This window comes from Schistocerca nitens, chromosome 10 (genome assembly GCF_023898315.1).
Source record: "Schistocerca nitens isolate TAMUIC-IGC-003100 chromosome 10, iqSchNite1.1, whole genome shotgun sequence".
NCBI lineage: Eukaryota > Metazoa > Arthropoda > Insecta > Orthoptera > Acrididae > Schistocerca > Schistocerca nitens.
The window spans coordinates 49,572,397-49,593,849 of record NC_064623.1 but is presented as its reverse complement, the minus strand read 5'-3'; the positions used below and the strand labels follow the sequence as shown (position 1 = coordinate 49,593,849).

Sequence of the window (21,453 nt, the reverse complement as noted above, 5' to 3'; positions counted from 1 at the left end):
GTTCAGATTTGCTTGGACATATGCAGGATTTGACGGTCTACACACGGAAAAATTTGAAAACGTTAAAAACATATATTTTGACACAGCACAGGGAAAAGTGTGCGACTGTGAGACTTTTGGATTCATTTGTTACAGTTTATGTGACAAACTCTTATGTTTTCATCACTTTTTTGGTAGTGATTATCACATCCACAAGAAAACCTAAATCGGGCAAGGTGAAGATTCTTTTTACCCATTCGCCAAGTGTGCAAGTTAGGTGGGTCGACAACATATTCCTGTCATGTGACGCACATGCCGTCACCAGTGTCGTATAGAATATATCAGACGTGTTTTCCAGTGGAGGAATCGGTTGACCTATCACCTTGCGATCAAATGTTTTCGGTTCCCATTGGAGAGGCACGTCCTTTCGTCTACTAATCGCACGGTTTTCTGATGCGGTCGCAAAACACAGACACTAAACTTATTACAGTGAACAGAGACGTCAATGAACGAATGGACAGATCATAACTTTGCGAAAATAAAGAAAAATTTTTCGCTCGAGGGGAGACTTGAACCAAGGACCTCTCGTTCCGTAGCTGCTCACGCTAACGACGGGACCACGGCGCTCCTCATTTAAGATTATCTTTGATGTTGCCTATGGTCGCGTGGACTACTCAGTTTGTATATTTTGCTTATTTTTTTATAGTTCCACACAACTTCTTCCTGTTTTCTCGATTGATCTGTGTTCAGTTTTTCAAGGCGTATCCACTGTGCCAACTTACAACTAAATCTGAGGGGGGTGCGATGGGGAGGTTCCCTTGTAAGTTCTAGGGTACTGATGACCTCAGATGTTAAGTGCCATAGAGCTCAGAGCCATTTGAACCAAATAACAATATAACATCCCGACAGCACATGATAACCACGGCGCCGCTAACTCGGGCGCTCTCAACAACCGCCTGAAGGCAACACACACAAATCTTAAAAAACAACTCTCGCTTCTTAAAACAAAACAATAAAAGCCAAGCGCACATGAATAGTCAAACCAAAGTCTTAGAAGTGCCTTGACGACACCAGAAGCGACTATTCCACCAAGTTAATAATAACACAGTGAGATAAAAATACAGAACATACTACTAGATGGTGTTACACATACCTAATTGACGAGATCGTGTTGTTCAGGTCCCAGAAGACCACATAAACCAAGCAGCAGTAATTCACTATGCATATACTGTCCAAAACCGCTTTTCTTAGGCAGACTTTACCCAACACATCAAATGCCAAATATACCATACATGAACGCAATTCCGGGCAAGTAACAGGAACTACCTACGTGAATTCCTTCAGAAGGAACAAACAGGCACCACCAAAGGTAACGCTGAGCAGACCGGGTGGCCAACGACCCACTCAGCGGGATAACCAAAAGATACTCCAGTGGAGCAAATAAATTAGTACCAACAAATACCGTAACGTAACACACACACAGCAAAAACTTCCAACAACGCCGTCCCGCATCAGAATGAAGTTCAGAAACCGCTGCTGGAGCTTCCAGCGGAAAATCTGACGAGCCACCCGAGCCCACACCTTAACCTGGCAGACGACTCCAAAATTCAGAAACTAGCTGTCTCCGGGCCAGAGAATCACAGGACCCCACCGGACCTCCACATCAGACAGGCAGGCAGAACGAGTACGTCGACTCCAATTAATCACCACCGCATGGCCAGCACAGCGGCGAGTCGCCTCCGCCCCAGACCACTCTGCTCATATTGCGGGGCACAACAACCTTAGCGCTAGTCACCAGCAGGTCAGGCAGAGCGAACTTCACGTTCCGTGCAATACCCGGAAAACCGACTACCCTCTCGCTTTCCGCCGACCACGCGAGCGACGTAATAGCAAATCACCACCGGAGCGCCACCCTCACCAGAACAGCGAACTATAATCGATTATAGCGCGCGCTCTAAACAAGATCACAGGATATATATACTAAGATGGTATCTGTTCTTTCGGTCCTCCTGCTTTTCCTGGAAAGGATACGGATCCTGTACACCTCCCGTAAACTCGACCCTCCTCACCCGCTCGTCTCCCCGATCCTCTCCCACCCCCGCCCGCTGCCGCGCCTGTATGCCCACGTCCCACCTGGTCTCCATCTCTCCACCCTCCTTACCCTCTCCCAAGGTGGCTTCCGCCAGCTCCCCCTCCCTGATGATGTCCTCCTCCCCTCCATCTACCCCTCCTATCAACTTTGACCCTGCCCCCCCCACTTCCTGTGTCCTTTCCTTTAGGCACCCTCCCTCCCTTCTCTTCCCTTCCCTTCCCTTCCCTTCTCTTTCCTTTTTCCCCGTCACCTCCCTCCACCCCTCTTCCCCCGGGCTTCCCCTCCCCCTTCCTCCCTCCCCCCTTTTCTCCTCTGCCCGTGGCATCTCTGCTCTCCCCTCTCCCACTCCCCTTCCTCCTCCTCCTCTCTTGGCAGGTCCCCGGACTCGCACACGCATAGTGAACATTCGCGCGCCGGAGATCATCGCCATCAGTGTCTAGTGTGTGTGCTTCGTTTTGTGTTTCGTGCAGTTACAACTCAACTGTTCACATGTGCTGTCGCCTTTCTCCGTGTTTTGTGCGCCGTGTCAACCAGTTTTAGTGTTTTTATCGTCCAACGTGAACGGCTTCTTGTTTATTGTTTTTTTGTATCTCCATTTTTTGCCCGCCGTTTTTTGTATTGTTTGTATCGCCTCTATGTCCTGTTATTGTTCCACTTAAGGCTGAAGAGCAGCGTACTATGCTGCTGCCAGCCCGCCTGTATAGGTGATTAAAATTACAATAAAGGAAAAAAAAACTGTTCTTTCGGACATACCATCAGTGACGAAGCAGCTCGTTAGAATGAAATTACAATGAAATGACACACTTGACCATATTCTTCTTCTGTGCGGATGCACAACAAGTGCCCGTACTCTTACGCGAATCGGCAACGCGCCGCGAGTAATGAGTATAATGGGCGGGGGCACTACGAATGTAGTGCAGGACAACACGTTGAGAATGTGGGTTTCGCGGGAGGCGTGCCAGAGATAAGTCCCTGCAGTCGCACTATCCTCTGTGTCCTCAGTGGCTTAGATGGATAGAGGGTCTGCCACGTAAGCAGGAAATCTCGGGTTCGAGTCCCGGTCGGGGCGCACATTTTCATCTGTCCCCGTTGACGTATGTCAACGCCTGTAAGCAGCTAAGGGTTGTCATTTCATTGTCAGATTACAGGATAGCGGCGCGCGCCGTATCACTTAGTACTCTGCTTGGAACATGCCTCCGTTATATACGCCATTTTGAAGGCTACATATGGCTCCGCCAACCATCGGAACTTCATGAAATTATAGGAGATGAAGCGAGAATATTCGGCGATCGCTCACAACAAATTGTGCACTTTTTCAACTGAAATTGTCCGAGAAAAATGCGTTTCATTCTGTACTGAACGCCGCTCCTACGAGGGCAGTTCAATAAGTAATGCAACACATTATTTTTCTCGGCCAATTTTGGTTGGAAAAACCGGAAATTTCTTGTGGAATATTTTCAAACATTCCCGCTTCGTCTCGTATAGTTTCATTGACTTCCGACAGGTGACAGCCCTGTACGGAGCTGTTAAAATGGCGTCTGTAACGGATATGCGTTGCAAACAACGGGCAGTGATTGAGTTTCTTTTGGCGGAAAGCAGGGCATCTCAGATATTCATAGGCGCTTGCAGAATGTCTACGGTGATCTGTCAGTGGACAAAAGCACGGTGAGTCGTTGGGCAAAGCGTGTGTCATCATCGCCGCAAGGTCAAGCAAGACTGTCTGATCTCCCGCGTGCGGGCCGGCCGTGCACAGCTGTGACTCCTGCAATGGCGGAGCGTGCGAACGCACTCGTTCGAGATGATCGACGGATCACCATCAAACAACTCAGTGCTCAACTTGACATCTCTGTTGGTAGTGCTGTCACAATTGTTCACCAGTTGGGATATTCAAAGGTTTGTTCCCGCTGGGTCCCTCGTTGTCTAACCGAACACCATAAAGAGCAAAGGAGAACCATCTGTGCGGAATTGCTTGCTCGTCATGTGGCTCAGGGTGACAATTTCTTGTCAAAGATTGTTACAGGCGATGAAACATGGGTTCATCACTTCGAACCTGAAACAAAAGGCAATCAATGGAGTGGCGCCACACCCACTCCCCTACCAAGAAAAAGTTTAAAGCCATACCCTCAGCCGGTAAAGTCACGGTTACAGTCTTCTGGGACGCTGAAGGGGTTATTCTGTTCGATGTCCTTCCCCATGGTCAAACGATCAACTCTGAAGTGTATTGTGCTACTCTTCAGAAATTGAAGAAACGACTTCAGCGTGTTCGTAGGCACAAAAATCTGAACGAACTTCTCCTTCTTCATTACAACGCAAGACCTCACACAAGTCTTCGCACCCGCGAGGAGCTCACAAAACTTCAGTGGACTGTTCTTCCTCATGCACCCTACAGCCCCGATCTCGCACCGTCGGATTTCCATATGTTTGGCCCAATGAAGGACGCAATCCGTGGGAGGCACTACGCGGATGATGAAGTTATTGATGCAGTACGACGTTGGCTCCGACATCGACCAGTGGAATGGTACCGTGCAGGCATACAGGCCCTCATTTCAAGGTGGCGTAAGGCCGTAGCATTGAATGGAGATTACGTTGAAAAATAGTGTTGTGTAGCTAAAAGATTGGGGAATAACCTGGTGTATTTCAATGCTGAATAAAACAACCCCTGTTTCAGAAAAAAAATGCGTTTCATTCTGTATTGAACGCCGCTCCTACCTCGCACGTGGAGTGTGTATTAGATGTGCTAGTGGATAGTGGGGGCTGCAGCCGTGTACAGGTCGCAGCCGGGGGTTGCCTGCCCCCCCCCCCCCCCCCCGTGTCGGCCAACCAGCAGCGGCGCCTGGCCAGATTGCCTGCAGCACCGCTGTCCCTCCCCCTCCCGCCCCCACTGTCAGCACCGGCCATCAGCGACAGCAGCTGATGAGATCCGCGTCCGCTCGGCCGGCACGAAATCCCAGCCCAGACCCGCGCGGCAGTCGGATTATCGCGGCACAGGGCGGCCTGTCATTTCGTCACTATTTTGGGGGGGGGGGGGAGGGGGGGAGGCGCGGCGAGCTGCTACACCGATTGCCTGCCAGCGATGTGCTAGCCTCGCTCTAGGGCCATAGCTCCGCGCCCGTCGGTTCGATTGCGGACAAGCATTTTCTCGTCATTTTATTCACTGGTCTCCTAAACGAGCCGCTTTTCCACGTTGCAGAATGTACATTTAAACTCCAAGGTAGGATAACCTAATTTCGTCACCTTTGTACGTTAACACCAGTACAAGGCGTAAATACAGGGTGTACATTAATTCTGGCAACACTTTCAATTATTGATTGCACAAAAACCAAACATTGTCCAAATACCATACATACACTACTGGCCATTACAATTACTACACCAAGAAAAAATGCAGGTGATAAAGGGGTATTCATTGGACAAATATATTATACTAGAAGTGACATGGGATTACATTTTCACGCAATTTGGGTGCATAGATCCTGAGAAATCAGTACCCAGAACAACCACCTCTGGCCGTAATAACGGCCTTGATACGCCTGGGCATTGAGTCAAACAGAGCTTGAATGGCGAGTACAGGTACAGCTGCCCATGCACCTTCAAGAGTAGTGACTGGCGTATTCCGACGAGCCAGTTGCTCGGCCACCATTGACCAGACGTTTTCAATTGGTGAGAGATATGGCGAATATGCTGGCCAGGGCAGCAGTCGAACATTTTCTGTATCCAGAAAGGCCCGTACAGGACGTGCAACATGCGGTCGTGCGTTATCCTGCTGAAATGTAAGGTTTCGCAGGGATCGAATGAAGGATAGAGCCACAGGTCGTAACACATATGAAATGTAACGTCCATTGTTCAAAGTGCCGTCAGTGCGAACAAGAGGTGACCGAGACGTGTAACAGTGGCACCCCGTACCATCATGCCGGGTGAGACGCCAGTATGGCGGTGACGAATACGCGCTTCCAATGTGCATTCACCGCGATGTCGCCAAACACGGATGCGACCATCATGATGCTGTAAACAGAACCTGGATTCATCCGAAAAAATGACGTTTTGCCATTCGTGCACATGATGGTACACCGTCGCAGGCGCTCCTGTCTATGATCGAGGGTAACCGCAGCCACGGTCTCCGAGCTGATAGTCCATGCTGCTGCAAACGTTGTCGAACTGTTCGTGCAGATGGTTGTTGTCTTGCAAACGTCCCCATCTGTTGACTCACGGATCGAGACGTGGCTGCACGATCCGTTACAGCCATGCGGATAAGATGCCTGTCATCTCTACTGCTAGTGATACGAGGCCGTTGGGAACCAGCACGGCGTTCCATATTACCCTCGTGAACCCATCGATTCCATATTCTGCTAACAGCCATTGGATCTCGACCAACGCGAGCAGCAGTGTCGCCATTCGATAAACAACAATCGCGATAGGCTACAATCCGAAACATGATGGTACGCATTTCTCCTCCTTACACGAGGCATCACAACGACTTTTCACCAGGCAACCCCGGTCAACTGCTGTTTTGTATGAGAAATCGGTTGGAAACTTTCCTCATGTTAGCATGTTGTAGGTGTCGCCTTTGGCACCATCTTTGAGTGAATACTCTGAAAAGCTGATCATTTACATATCACAGCATCTTCTTCCTGTCGGTTAAATTTTGCCTCTGTAGTACATCTTCGTGGCATAGCAATTTTAATGGCCAGGAATGTACCTCACTTTGAAGAGAAACCCTGAAGGTTTTTTTTCCATATTTACCTCCAGAACATAGTTTTGTCATTTGCCGATAATCAGATTTATTCACAAACATCGCGAGTTCAGGTGAGGCACGAGCTTTTCGTGTGTTGGAGTTCGACAATAACAAGTGTGCTACAGCTGTTCAGCGGATGTTTAGGACGAAGTACGGCAAGAAGCCGCCAACAAGGAAGGCCATTTACCAATGGCACAACGAATTTGTTACGACGTTTTGCTTGTGCCGGCAAAGAGAAGCGGACGTCCCAGCGTGAGTGCTACAGAAGGGTGCAGCCGTTTCATGAAATGGCCTCCCCGATCACCAGATCTCACTCCGTGTGACTTTTTTCTGTGGGGACACATCAAAGAGCTCCGGGAAAGAATACGGGACGTGACTGCCACAGTCGACGATGCCATGCTGGGACGGGTATGGCAAGAATTCGATTACCATATTGACATCTGCCGGGTCACTCATGGTTCCCATATCAAATATTTGTAAAAAAAAAACTTCCAGAGTTTCTCTTCAAAATGCAGTATACATGACATCTCTGCAATGTTTAGTTCTTGTGCAACACGACGTGACATGGACTCGACTAATGTCTGCAGTAGTGCTGGAGGGAAGTGACACCATGAATCCTGCTGTCCATAAATCAGTATGAGTACGACGGGGTGGAGATCTCTTCTGAACACCACGTTTCAAGGCATCCCAGAAATGCTCAGTAATGTTCATGTTTGGGGAGTTAGGTAGCCACCGGAAGTGCTTAAACTCAGAAGAGTGTTCCTGGAGCCACCGTGTAGCAATGGTTGGCGTGTGGGGTTTCGCATTGTCCTGCTGCAATTGGTCAAGTCCGTCGGAATGCACAATGGACGTGAATGAATGCAGGTGATCAGACAGGATGCTTACGTAGCAGTCAGCCGTTAGTCGTATCTAGACGTATGAGGGGTCCCATATCACTCCTGCTGACACGGATGGTCTGTGAATTCATGAGGTTGTCTCCATACCCGTACACGTCCATCCGCTCGATTTTATTTGAAACGAGACTTGTCCGAAGAGGCAACGTGCTTCCAGTCATCAACAGTCCAATGTCGGTGTTGACGGGCCGAGACGAGGCGTAAAGCTTTGTGTAGTGCAGCCATCAAGGGTACTGTAGTGGGCCTTCGGCTCCGAAAGCCCACATCGATGATGTTTCGTTGAATGGTTCGAACGCTGACACTTGTTCCTGGCCCAGCATTGAACTCTGTAGCAATTTTCTGAAGGGTTGCACTTCCGTCAAGTTGAACGATTCTCTTCAGTCGTCATTGGTCCTGTTCTTGCAGGATCTTTTTCCGGGCGCAGCGATGTCGGAGATTTTGATGTTTTAACGGATTCCTGATGTACGGGAAAATCGCCACTTCATCGCTACTTCAGAGATGCTGTGTCCCATCACTCGTGCGCCGACTACAACACCGCATCCAAACTCACATCTTGATAACTTGCCACTGTAGCAGCAGTAACCGATCCAACAACTGCGCCAGACACTTGTTATCTTATATAGGCGTTGCCGACGGCAGCGCCGTATTCTGCCTGTTTATAGATCTCTGTATTGAATACGCATGCCTATACCAATTCAACTTCAGTGTAAAATGATGATAGTGGGGTTATGCAATGCGAAATGCCTTGCAACACTAATGTACAGTCCACTGTAATATTTTAAAGCATAATTTTCTGCAGTTACCACACAACGTACATGTCAAGGATGTAAGTCTGGTGCTGAAGAGAATTGATCCGGGCCTGACATTAGACTTTTCCGAACAGATCATCGGAGCAATACGTCGCGTAATCTGCCTCTCGCACTGCACACCGCTAGTAGTGTGCCAACTCCTGCCGCGGTCGCCAGTGGGATTTTGCACCACGGCACCCAAAATACCGAACATAGACGATAGGAATTTCTCAGAACAAATGTCGGTGGACCTCGGTAGGAGCTTTATTTTCTACGATTTTTCCTGTACGTGGTCATTTCACCAGACCTATATGGGAGCAAGTAATGTGACCCCTCTTGTTGTACGAGCTCCTGGCATTTCATCCGAATAGTTTTTTGCTGTTATTTGGTTTTGACAGTTTATAGTATACGCAAGTTCATTTCGTACAGAGGTACGGTTTTTCATACGCTTAACAAAGTACAGATTCCGACAGAAAACAAATTATCAAATACACACTATAAGAAAATTTATGACATGATACACACTGGTAGTATGGTATAAAGGTTGTCATCTGTAGTTAGTGCTGCACAACGCCTCTCTTGTAGCGTCTGCCACCGGAATTTGTCGAGCGTCTGCGTAACGCCTTCGCACCGACTAAACGATCCCGTGACGAAACGCGTCGCTATTCGTTGGATGTTTGTACCTCTTCTATTAATCCAGTAAGATATGGGTCCCATCCTGACAAACACTGTTCAATAATCGGTCGAACAAGTGAACTGTGAGTCACTTCTTTCGTTCGTGAATTCCAATTCCTTAAGACTTTACAATTAATGTCAGCTTGGCCTTCCATTAGGAACGACGTGTGTAGTTCCATCTGCGAGGAAGTCCTCAGTGAAGTCACAAATCTGGTCCGATTCTCCCGCAACTATACGTAACGCCTTCTGGAATTCAAGGGACACGGTATCGACCTGTGCATCTTTTCCAACAACACTCTGGATCTAATGAAGGAGCAGAGCGAGCTGCGTTTCGCAAGAATTCATGTTCATTTTTTATATAGGAGACTTTCGTTGTCCAGGAAGTCATAATCACATAAACACGAAACGTGCTCATAATTCTACAGCAGACTGACGCCAGACATACAGCCCTATAGCTATACGCGCCTATGCGATGAGCTACACATTTTTTCAATCGCTAATGTACCTTAAACACAGGGACGTCGAAAAGAATCTGAAAAGCTTGAAAGGCTGTTGCAGGGTAACTTGTGCGGCGACCTAATTCTTAACCAAAAAACTCGGTATGCTGCACCGTTTCCAGATTAATTAGGATTGAACCGAGTCATTCATTTATTCATTTATTTATGCAGCCCGTCAGAGACAATGTCGCTAACGTCTACTTGTTTCGTTTCCTAAGACCAAACAAAAAAACGTTCATAAATTGGATATGGGACGGTAGTAAGGATCGAACGCGTGCCAAAAGCTGAGCACCCTCATGCGCTATCATGCACGCAATGAGAAAAATAGCATCCGGCAGGCCACTATAATTTGTGCGTGCAAGAGCCTCATTAGCTAACTCTAATATCTGACTTTCTCCTTAACTTTTATCTCTCAGGGCAACATTTCTTGCAACACCCTTACAAGCTTTTCAAACCGTTTCTAACCACCCTGAGTTTTTATTATCGTCTACCGGCCACACGTTCTAGATTGCCGTGGAAGATCTCACATAGATCTACCATTAGGCGTCACGAGTATTTCTCAAAAAAGAGTGCTAAGTTTGGATGTAATGTAAGGACCAAACACCAGGTATACGCCACTTCGGGGTCTTAAAAGTAGTATAGAAAGGAATCAGGTAGATGGACATACGTCTCCAACAACCATCCATAGCGTGTTATATCCGATGTAGGTAATGTAGTGGTAAAACTTTCTGGCGGGTTAAAACTGTGTCCTGGTGTGACACTCAAATCCATAACCTTTGCATTCAGCGGGCAAGTGTTCTACCAACTGAGCTACTTGAGCACGACCCACGACCCGTCTTCATAGCTTTACGTGCGCTCGTACTTCCGAAATTAAGGACTGATAGTGTGTCGTGCTCGGGTAGCTCAGTTGGCAAAGCACTCGGCCGCGAAAAGCAAATGTTCCGCGTTCGAATCGCGCAATTTCAGTCTGCCAGGAAGTTCCATATCAGTTAACACTCTGCTGGAGAGTGAAAAATGCATTCTGGAATATGGTGGTATTTAAGAGTAACACCTTCCACTCCATTGGAGTGTATCTAAAAAAAGAAACAAAAGCTCTTATATTTTTGGTTTTAGTTACTTTTTCATTAACACTAGCAAGCCCAGCAGGGTTTCCATTTGCTAATCACATTGGACATATGTCCTTCTTCTCCCTCTCTTTGTACATCTGCTTGTCCTCCCCTTCTCTCTGTCCATCACCCCTCTGCGTGTGTCAACACCTCCCATCATGCTGTCCATCTGCTCCTACATTCCCCTCTCTGTCAAGCTTCTTCTGTACTCTCTCTTTGCTTTCTCTACTCTCTCTCTCTCTCTCTCTCTCTTTGCGCCCATCTTCCTCTCCACTCTCTCTGTCCATCTCCTTCTTCACTCCTTCTGTCGATCTCCTCCTCCACTGTCCATCACTTTCTCCACTCTTCCTCTGTCCATCTCCTTCTCTCTCTCTCTCTCTCTATCTCCTTCTTAACTCTCACCATATGCATTTCCTCGGCTCCCACTCTGTCTGTCTACTCCTCCCCTCTCTCTGACCTTGAGTCATGTTTATTGGTATTGCAAATTCGGATCCCATAGCAGTGTTCTAATAAGAAGCCAATAAACCATAAACACAACTTTCCTCTTTTCTCTAAAAGCAGTCTGCGAGGAAGAAAAAAAAAACAGCACATAGTTGTGTACAGAATTTTTTGATCAATTTCCTTCAGGTTTCTGCACGTGCTACTGGACATAAATTACATATTTTTAGCATATATATATATATATATATATATATATATATATATATATATATATATATATATATATATATTTCCTTCAGGTTTCTGCACGTGCTACTGGACATAAATTACATATTTTAGCATATATATATATATATATATATATATATATATATATGCTACTGGACATAAATTACATATTTTAGCATATATATATATATATATATATGCTAAAAATATGTAATTTATGTCCAGTAGCACGTGCAGAAACCTGAAGGAAATTGATCAAATATTTTTGGAGATTTTTTTAACAGTATTAAATCGATCAAGCACTTTCCGAGATTTTTGGTATCAATGTTAAACAACGACTTGTTTTTATATAATAGTGTAGATAATACTGTATTACAATAGCATTTCATAATGTTAGCATCACATTTCCTCACCAAGAAATGTCTCACTCTGAGATCCACGAAGGGCGAATGAAGTGTAATGTCAGCCTCGTGTTTCCCTGCATTTCTGTCGGCGCTGACTGGTTGTTGCTCTGCTCGGCAGGTGTACCCCAAGCGCGACATCACGAACATCGTGGAGGCCAGCCACTACCAGCGGATCTCCAACTGGTGCCGCGTGGGACACAAGAAGTGCAAGAGCAGCCACTACGAGTGGGTGAAGCCGTACCGGTGTCTAGGTGAGTCCAGGCTGCACGCTGTCCTAGTCCGTCACACGCAGTCACTGGACTGCGGCATCTCAGCAGGGCTCCCCAGGCAGCTCGGCGTTTTGACGATCTAACGCGCCCGTGGTCTAGAGATCGCCGGCAAAGTAGCTCAGCCTGTTTGGTCAGAGGGTTAGCTGCCCTCTGTAATAAAAACTGAGTCAATGGATCAACTATGAACTTGAACAAGCATCGTGACGCGTCCTCCCCGGACAAATACGAGGGCCGTTCAGAAAGTAACCTCCGGTTGATTTAAAAAAATACACCAAGTTAAATAAAAATATTTTAATATATACATCTTACAACTACATCTTTGCACTATTTTTCTACATAGTCTCCATAGCGATTGAGGCACTTATCGTATCTCTTCACAAGCTTTGAAATTCCTTCTGCATAAAAATCACCCGCTTGTGCCTGGAGCCAGCCTGTGACCGCATCTTTGAGCTCTTCGTCGTCATCAAACCGCTGTGACGCGAGCCATTTCTTCAAATGCATGAAGAGGTGATAATCACTTGGCGCCAGGTCTGGGCTGTAAGGTGGATGGTTGATAACGTCCCACTTGAAGGACTCAAGAAGGGCCGTTGTTCTGCGAGCAGAGTGAGGACGGGCGTTATCGTGCAAGAAAACGATACCGGAAGTCAGCATACCACGGCGTTTGTTCTGTATAGCCCGTCGTAACTTTTTTATTGTTTCACAGTACACGTCTTGATTAATGGTCGTACCACGTTCCATGAATTCAACCAACAACACCCCTTTGGCATACCAAAACACCGTTGCCATCAGTTTTCTGGCAGAAAAATCTTGCGAGGCTTTTCTTGGTTTGGTAGGCGAATTTGAATGTGCCCACATCTTTGATTGTTCTTTTGTCTCAGGGTTCACGTACTTAATCCAGGTTTCGTCACCGGTCACGATTCTGTTTAACAATGGTTCTCCTTCGTCCTCATAACGTGACAGAAAGTCTAATGCAGAGGCCATTCTTTGAGTTTTGTGGTGGTCGGTAAGAATTTTGGGCACCCATCGTGCACAGAACTTACGGTAACCCAATCTTGCTGTCACCATCTCGTACAAGAGAGTCTTAGAAATCTGTGGAAAACCAGTAGACAACTCCGACATTGAGAAACGTCGATTTTCACGAACTTTTGCATCAACTGTGTGAACGAGTTCGTCAGTCACCAATGATGGTCTACCACTCCTCTCTTCATCACGAACGTTTTCTCGTCCACTTTCAAATAAACGTACCCATTCACGGACAACTCCTTCACTCATAACTCTCGGTCCGTACACGGCACAAAGCCCACGATGAATAGCTGCTGCAGAATATCCTTTGGCTGTAAAAAACCTTATGACAGCACGCACTTCACATTTGGCGGGGTTTTCTATTGCAGCACACATTTCAAACTGCCACAAAAACTAAACTAGCGCAGGTACGACGTTCACTCGACCACGGCTTGATGCCGACTGACCTGTTGAGTGCGTGAACGCACAGATGGCGTCGCTACTCCCCCCACAATCCGCACTGTCACCAATCGGAGGTTACTTTCTGAACCGCCCTCGTACAACGAGCAGTTACGAACAAAATGAAATCAAAAAAAGGAAAAGGGGGTATCCTCTTTGATTAGTTATCAAACCGTCCTCTGTCCCCAGTATGAAACACTGCAGCGCTTAAATTTTGGTTAATAATCAGCATTTGCGGCCGAAGACTTCTGGCATAACAAGTCACCCCCATTCTGCCAACGGTCATGTCAAAGAGGACGGAGGGGCGGACAGAGGTTCAGAGCAGTAGTTCGAGTAACGAAGATTTTTGTGAGGTAAGTGATTTGTGAAAGGTATAGGTTAATGTTAGTCAGGGCCATTCTTTTGTAGGAATTATTGAAAGTCAGATTGCGTTCCTCTAAAAATATTGTGTGTCAGTTTAGTGTTGATCAGAATAGGTAAAGAGCGAAATGTCTGAGTACGTTCAGTTCTGCTCAGCTGTTTGAAAATCAAATAATGTAAGAGGTTTATGAGCACAGTAATTCATTAATATTTCTAAGGAGACGTTTCAAGGTGACCATGAGAAAAAGACTGAATAGCCAACGAAACTATAAGGTTCTACGAGTCGAGATGTCACAAGCTTGAACGTGATACGGAAGGTAGAAAATTTGAAAAGGAAATTGCAAAGGCTCAATCTAGATATAGTAGCGGTCAGTGAAGTGAAATGCAGGAATACAGGAATTTCTTGTCAGATGAGTATAGGGCAATATAAACAGCAGCAGAAAATGGCATAACGGAAGTAGGATTCGTTACGAATAGGAAGGTAGAGCAGATGGTGTGTTATGGTGAACAGTTCAGTGATAGGGTTGTTCTTATCAGAAACGACAGTAAACTAACACCGGAAACGATAGTTCAGGTTTACTTGCCGACGTCGCAAGCTGAAGATGAAGAGGTAGAAAAAGTGTATGAGGATGTTGAAAGGGTAATACAGTACGTAAAGGGAGATGAAAATCTAATATACAGTCTGGAACCGAGCAACCGCAACGGTCGCAGGTTCGAATCCTGCCTCGGGCATGGATGTGTGTGATGTCCTTAGGTTAGTTAGGTTTAATTAGTTCTAAGTTCTAGGCGACTGATGACCTCAGAAGTTAAGTCGCATAGTGCTCAGAGCCATTTGAAAATCTAATAGTCATGGGGGAACTGGAATGCCGTTGTAGGGGAAACAGCGGAATAAAAGGTTACAGGACAATATGGGCTTGGGACATGGAACGAGAGACGAAAAAAAAATTTCAGTTAGTAATAGCGAATATTCTGTTCAAGAACTTGGAAAAGTCCGGGTGATATGGGAAGATTTCAGTTAGATTACATCATTAACAGACAGAGGGTCCGAAATAACATATTGGATTGTAAGACGTACTCAGTAGCAGATGTAGACTCAAATCACACTGTAATACTGATGAAAATTAGGCACAGGTTTCATAGATTAGTCAAGAAGAATTAATACTGAAAGAAGTGGGATATAGAAGTACTAAGGAATGACACGCTTCAAGTTCTCTAAGGCTATAGATACAGCAGTAAGAAATAGCTCAGTAGGCAGTACAGTTGAAGAGGAATGACTTCTCTATAAAGGGCAATAACAGAAGTCAGAAAGGAAAGCATAGGTACAACGAAGGTAACTGCGAAGAAACCATGGGTAGTAAAAAAAATACTTCAGTTGATCCATGAAAGAAGGAAGTACAAACATGTTCAGGCAAATTCAGCAACACAGAAATACATGTCGCTCAGGAATGAAATAACCAGGCAGTGCAGGGAAGCCAATACGAAATGGTTGCGCGAAAAATGTGAAGAAATCGAAAAAGAAATGTTTCTCGGAAGTACTGACTCAGCCTATAAGAAAGTCAAAATAACATTCGGTGATATTAAAAGGAAGAGTGGTGACATTAAGTGTGCAACGGGAATTCCACTGTTAAATAAAAAGGAGAGAGCGAATAGGTGGAAAGAGTACGCTCAAGGCCTCTATAAGGCGGAAGATTTATCTGATGTGATAGAAGAAGAAACAGGAATCGATTTAGAAGAGATACTGGATCTAGTATTAAAATTCGAATTTAATAGAGATTTTCAGGATTTAAGGTCAAATAAGACAGAAGGGATAGATAACATTCCATCAGAATTTCTAAAATCATTGGGGGGAGTGGCAATAAAACGACTATTCAAATTGGCGTGTAGACACACCACTGACTTTCGGAAAAATATCATCCACATAATTCCGAAGACTGCAAGAGCTCACAAGTGCGAGAATTATCGCATAGTCAGCTTAACAGCTCATGCATCCAAGTTGCTTACAAGAATAACATGCAGAAGAATTGAAAAGAAAATTTAGGATGTGTTAAATGACGATCAGTTTTGCTTTAGGGAAGGGAAAGGCACGAAAGAGGCAATTCTGACGTCGTGATTGATAATGGGAGCAAGACTGAAGAAAAATGCAGACACATTCATAGATAGGATCCGTCGACCTGTAAAAAGCGTTCGACAATCTAAAATGGTGCAAGATGTTAGAAATTCAGAGAAGATTAGAGGTAAGGTACAGGGAGAGACTGTTAATAAGCAATATGTACAAGATCCAAGGGGAAATAATAAGAGTGGACGACTAAGAACGAAGTGCTCGGATGAAATAAGGTATAAGACAGTGATGTAGCGTGATGTAGCGAAATGCAGGAAGATCTGCAGCGGATAGGCACTTGGTGCAGGGAGTGGCAACTGTCCCTTAACATAGACAAATGTAATGTATTGCGAATACATAGAAAGAAGGATCCTTTGTTGTATGATTATGTGATAGTGGAACAAACACTGGTAGCAGTTACTTCTGTAAAATATCTGGGAGTATGCGTGCAGAACGATTTGAAGTGGAATGATCATATAAAATTAATTGTTGGTAAGGCGGGTACCAGGTTGAGATTCATTGGGAGAGTGCTTAGAAAATGCAGTCCATCAACAAAGGAGGTCGCTCACAAAACAGTCGTTCGACCTATACTTGAGTATTGCTCATCAGCGTGGGATCCGTACCAGATCGGGTTGACGGAGGAGATAGAGAAGATCCAAAGAAGAGCGGCGCGTTTCGTCACAGGGTTATTAGGTAACCGTGATAGCCTTACGGAGATGTTTAATAAATTCAAGTGGCAGACTCTGCAAGAGAGGCGCTCTGCATCGCGGTGTAGCTTGCTCGCCAGGTTTCGAGAGGGTGCGTTTCTGGATGAGGTATCGAATATATTGCTTCCCCCTACTTATACATCCCGAGGAGATCACGAATGTAAAATTAGAGAGATGAGAGCGCGCACGGGGGCTTTCAGACAGTCGTTCTTCCCCCGAACCATACGCGACTGGAACAGGAAAGGGAGGTAATGACAGTGGCACGTAAAGTGCCCTCCGCCACACACCGTTGGGTGGCTTGCGGAGTATAAATGTAGATGTAGATGTAGTCTTTCGCCCCTACTGTTCAATCTGTATACCGAGAATCAATAATGGAAGTAAAAGAATGGTTCACGAGTGGGATTGAAATCTGTGATATGATTCGCTGATGACATTGTTATCCTGAGTGAAAGTGAAGAAGAATTACATGATCTGCTAAACGGAATGAACAGTCTGATGAGTACAGAGTATGGATTGAGAGTAAATCGAAGAAAAGCGCAAATGAGAACAGCGGGAAACTTAACATCAGGGTTGACGGTCACGAAGCGGATGAAGTTAGGGAATTCTGCTACCTCGGCAGCAAAATAACCATTGACGGACGGAGCAAAGAGGACATCAAAATCAGACTAGCACTGGCAAAAAAGGGCATTCCTGGCCAAGATAAGTCTACTAATATCAAACATAGGCCTTAATTTGAGGAAGAATTTTTGAGAACATTCGTTTGGAGAACAGAATTGTGTGGTGGTGGACCATGGAGTGTGGGAAAACTTGAACAGAAGAGAATCGAAGCATTTGAGATGTGGTGCAACAGACGAATGTTGAAAAGTAGGTGGACTGATAAGGTAAGGAATGAGGAGATTCTGTTCCGAATCGGAGAGGAAGGAAGTATATGGGAAACACTGACAAGGAGAAAGGATAGGATAATAGGACTGATAAGACATACGGGACTGACTTTCGTGGTAATAGAGGGAGTCGTAGAGGGAAAAAAACTGCGGAGGAAAAGAGAGACTGGAATACATCGAACAAATAATTGAGGACGTAGGTTGCAAGTGTTGCTCGGAGATGAAGAGGAGAGGAATTCGTGGCGGGCTGCATCAAACCAGTCAGAAGACTGGACAGAATGCGGTACGCTATTCCTCAGAAAGACATCCAACAACTTTGCCAACCAATGTCAAGGCGAGTAACTGCTTGCATTAGGGGCACAGATGGACGAATATATCATTGACTTGCTCAATCTGTGAAGCTCTTCACCTTCAATAAATCATCCAGTTTTTTAAATTTTTTTCTTTTTTGTGTTAACTATATTTTCCGGGTCAGTATTATTTTGCCCATCCACTACTTCAATGAAATCAAAATCTATACTTGTTTTGTAAATAAAACTGCCTTTTCCTGCTGCTAATAGAAAGAAAAGGCAGTTTTTGTGGTGTCACCGCCAGACACCACACTTGCTAGGTGGTAGCTTAAATCGGCCGCGGTCCATTAGTACATGTCGGACCCGCGTGTCGCCACTGAGTGATCGCAGACCGAGCGCCACCACACGGCAGGTCTCGAGAGACGTACTAGCACTCGCCCCAGTTGTACGGACGACATTGCTAGCGACTACACGTACGCAGCCTTTCTCTCATTTGCCGAGAGACAGTTAGAATAGCCTTCAGCTAAGTTAATGGCTACGACCTAGCAAGGCGCCATTAACCATTTGTAACGTTGCATGTACCTCAAGATAGAGTCTCACTTGTATCATCCAGAATGCTGTATACCAAAGGACCATATAAAAGTTAAGTGTTCTAGTAGCTACGTTCTTTTCTTTATCACATTCATTACGAATCCTGTTCCAGACTTAACGCCAGACGGCGTGAGTTGACGCGTGCCCTTTCGGCTACTTCACTGTGGACTGGCTGCCTTAACAGTCCACAACAGTTTTATTTACAAAAAAAGTATTGATATGCTTGCTGCGGAGGATGGCCACACAGACAAACTTGTAAATCAAAATCTGCTGCTGTGTGTCATTGAATACCGTGTCACTGAATACCGTGTTGCACCACCTCGCGCAATGTAGCAAGATTGGATCTTTCTTGTCCTGCTGTCCATAACGTGGTGTGATGTGGGCTGCTAGCATATATACAGACTATATAAAATAGCCTCTATGGAAATGTGATCCTCTCCAGGGATAGAAGCTATTGCCAGGGTACTCGAGGATGCAGAGCAGCATCATACCATCCATCCTCTGCGAACCACTGTGAAGTGCATGGCAGAGGGTATGTCGCACTGTACCAGTTACTAGGGCATTTTACCATTCAAATCACGTGTGTAATGTGGGATGGATGATTGTTTAAATTGCGCTGCGTTTGCTGTGTCAATCTGATCCCTTGCTCAATAGCCCTGTGGGAGCGATATGTAGTGGGTTGTAGTACATTTCTGCAGTCACCATTTACAGCCTGTTCTCCAAACTTTGTTAGTAGACTTTCTCCGGGCAGTTTACGTCTGTCTTGAATAGTCTGCTTATAGAGTTCCTTCAGTGCCACTGTGGGACTCTTGTGCGGGTCAAACAAAACCTGTGACCATTCGTGTTTCCCTTCTTTGTATGTATTCAACATCCCGTTTTAGTCTTATTTGGTATCGGTGACACACACATGAACAATGCCCTAAGATGAGTCGCACGATTGATCCGTAAGTAATCTCCTTTGTGGACTGACCGCATTCCCCTAGTATTTTACCAATAAATCATAATCTGCTACTTGCCTTACCCACGACTGAGCCTATAAAATGGTTCCATTTCATGTGTCTCATAAGTTTTACACCTAGGCGTTTGTATGGGTTTACCGATTCCAACGGTGACTGACTAATGTTATAGTCGTAAGTCATCTTGGTTTTTTTTTTTCGTTTTGTGAAGTACACTTTAAATGGAAGTTGCCGATCTTTGCACCATTTTGTAATCTTATCAGGGTCTGAGGGAATCTTAGTACAGCTTCGTTCAGACTGTATTTCGTTGTAGATAACTGCATCATATGAGGTTACTGTTTACATTGTCCGCAATATCATTACCTTACAACATGAACAGCAAGGAACCCTAAACACTTCCCTGGGCACACCCAAAACTACTTCCACATTAATCGACGACTCTCCTTTCAACATTACATGCTGCGTTCTCTCTACCTAGTAATCTTCAGTCCAGTTACAAATTTCGCCCAGTACAAACAAATTTGATTTCGTTGGAATAGTTGTCACAGCGACTGTAGATTACGTTTCAAAAAAAGGATGCAGCAATCATTTGCAAAACCAGTATGTATTTTTTTTTTTACTGCAGATCTATATTTCGTGTATTGAATAGCTACGTTAAATGCATTTAAATCGAGCCATACAGACCCTTCATGTGTTTGCCAACATGTTTTTGTACGTCCTTAGGGTGTGCATGCCCGTTAGCATCTGAGGATACGCGACCTAGAGTCGTTCAACAGCATTTTGTCAAAAGGCTGACGCGTCTACATACTCGATTTAAATGCACTGAAGGTCGCTATTTGATACCTAAAATCTACATCTACGGTAAAAAAAAAAAATACAGACTGGATTTGAAACTGATCGCTGAATCGCGATTCCATTTATTGGCTGATATCCCATATGATCGTATTTTTGATGATAAGCTTAGACGTGGTATTGACTCAAATGCTTTTCGAAAATCGAGAAATACTACATCGACGCAGCTCCAGTGGACCATGGCTTTCAGTATGTCATGTGAGAAAGTGCGAGTTGGGTTTACGTTATCTATGTTTCGATATACTTGCTGGTTGGTATCAACCAGCTCAGAGTAAGTTCTAAGATTCTACAACAAACAGATGTCAGGGATATTGGATTGACATTTTGTGGATCACTTCTGCTACCCGTCTTGTAGACAGGTGCTACCATTGCTTTCTGCCAGCTGCTGGGATCGGTGTTTTGTTCGGAGCTTATTTGATAGATTATTGTTAACAGAGGGGCTAACTCAGCTACAAATTTGGCGTAGAATTTGATAGGGATTCCATCAGGCTTCTAGAATTATAAAGATTTCAGATATTTCTCAACGCCGTTGACCCTGATATCTATGTCACTCATCTTTTCAGTGGCACGAGAATGAGGCAATACTTGTGGGTTTTGTTTCTAAAGGAACATTTGAAAACAGAGTTAAGCATTTCTGCTTTTGCTTTGCTACTGTCAATCCCAGTTCCTGCCTTGGTCTGGATGCCTTTACACAGGGCCACAATTTCTTTGTGTTTTGTGGAACATCTTTCGGTACTATTCTGCTACAGCCTGCTTGGACTAACAGTGAAACCACGAACTGTCTAAAAATCGGGCAGCAGGGTAGTGCAGCGCACGGCGGTCCAGGATCTGCTTCTCGCTGCTGCCTGCTGCAGTATCTGTGACGTCACAATGTGGCGCCGCTGTGGGTCAAGTGGCCCATTCTGCACGTCGTCGTAGCTGAGGGAAATCACCTCTCGAGAACAGCCCCAGAGACAATGGCCCGCATTCAGGCGCCGCACAATGGCAGACGCCGGTGGGCGGGCAGGGGTGCCGGTACGATGCGCCAAGCAGCCACTCGCTGCCCGAAACATTTCGTGACGCGCCTCTGCCGCTGCCCAGAGAGTGTCGAGCGCTGGCAATCGATAGTCGCAACGCGGCACGAGGCAGCCGGCCGGGCAGGCGCCAGCCAATC

The 21,453-nt window shown here is 45.5% G+C and overlaps 1 protein-coding gene across 1 annotated transcript in view; it reads left to right on the top strand.

The window, feature by feature from the left end:
* Nucleotides 1-21,063, top strand: part of LOC126209850 (amyloid-beta-like protein) — a 639,910-nt gene extending 618,847 nt beyond the window's left edge. Inside the window, exons 3-4 of the mRNA XM_049938978.1 lie at nucleotides 11,954-12,086; nucleotides 21,050-21,063. Of these exons, the coding sequence (XP_049794935.1) occupies nucleotides 11,954-12,086; nucleotides 21,050-21,063 (147 nt within the window). The remainder of the gene's footprint in view (nucleotides 1-11,953; nucleotides 12,087-21,049) is intronic.
* The last annotated feature ends 390 nt before the right edge of the window (nucleotides 21,064-21,453 follow it).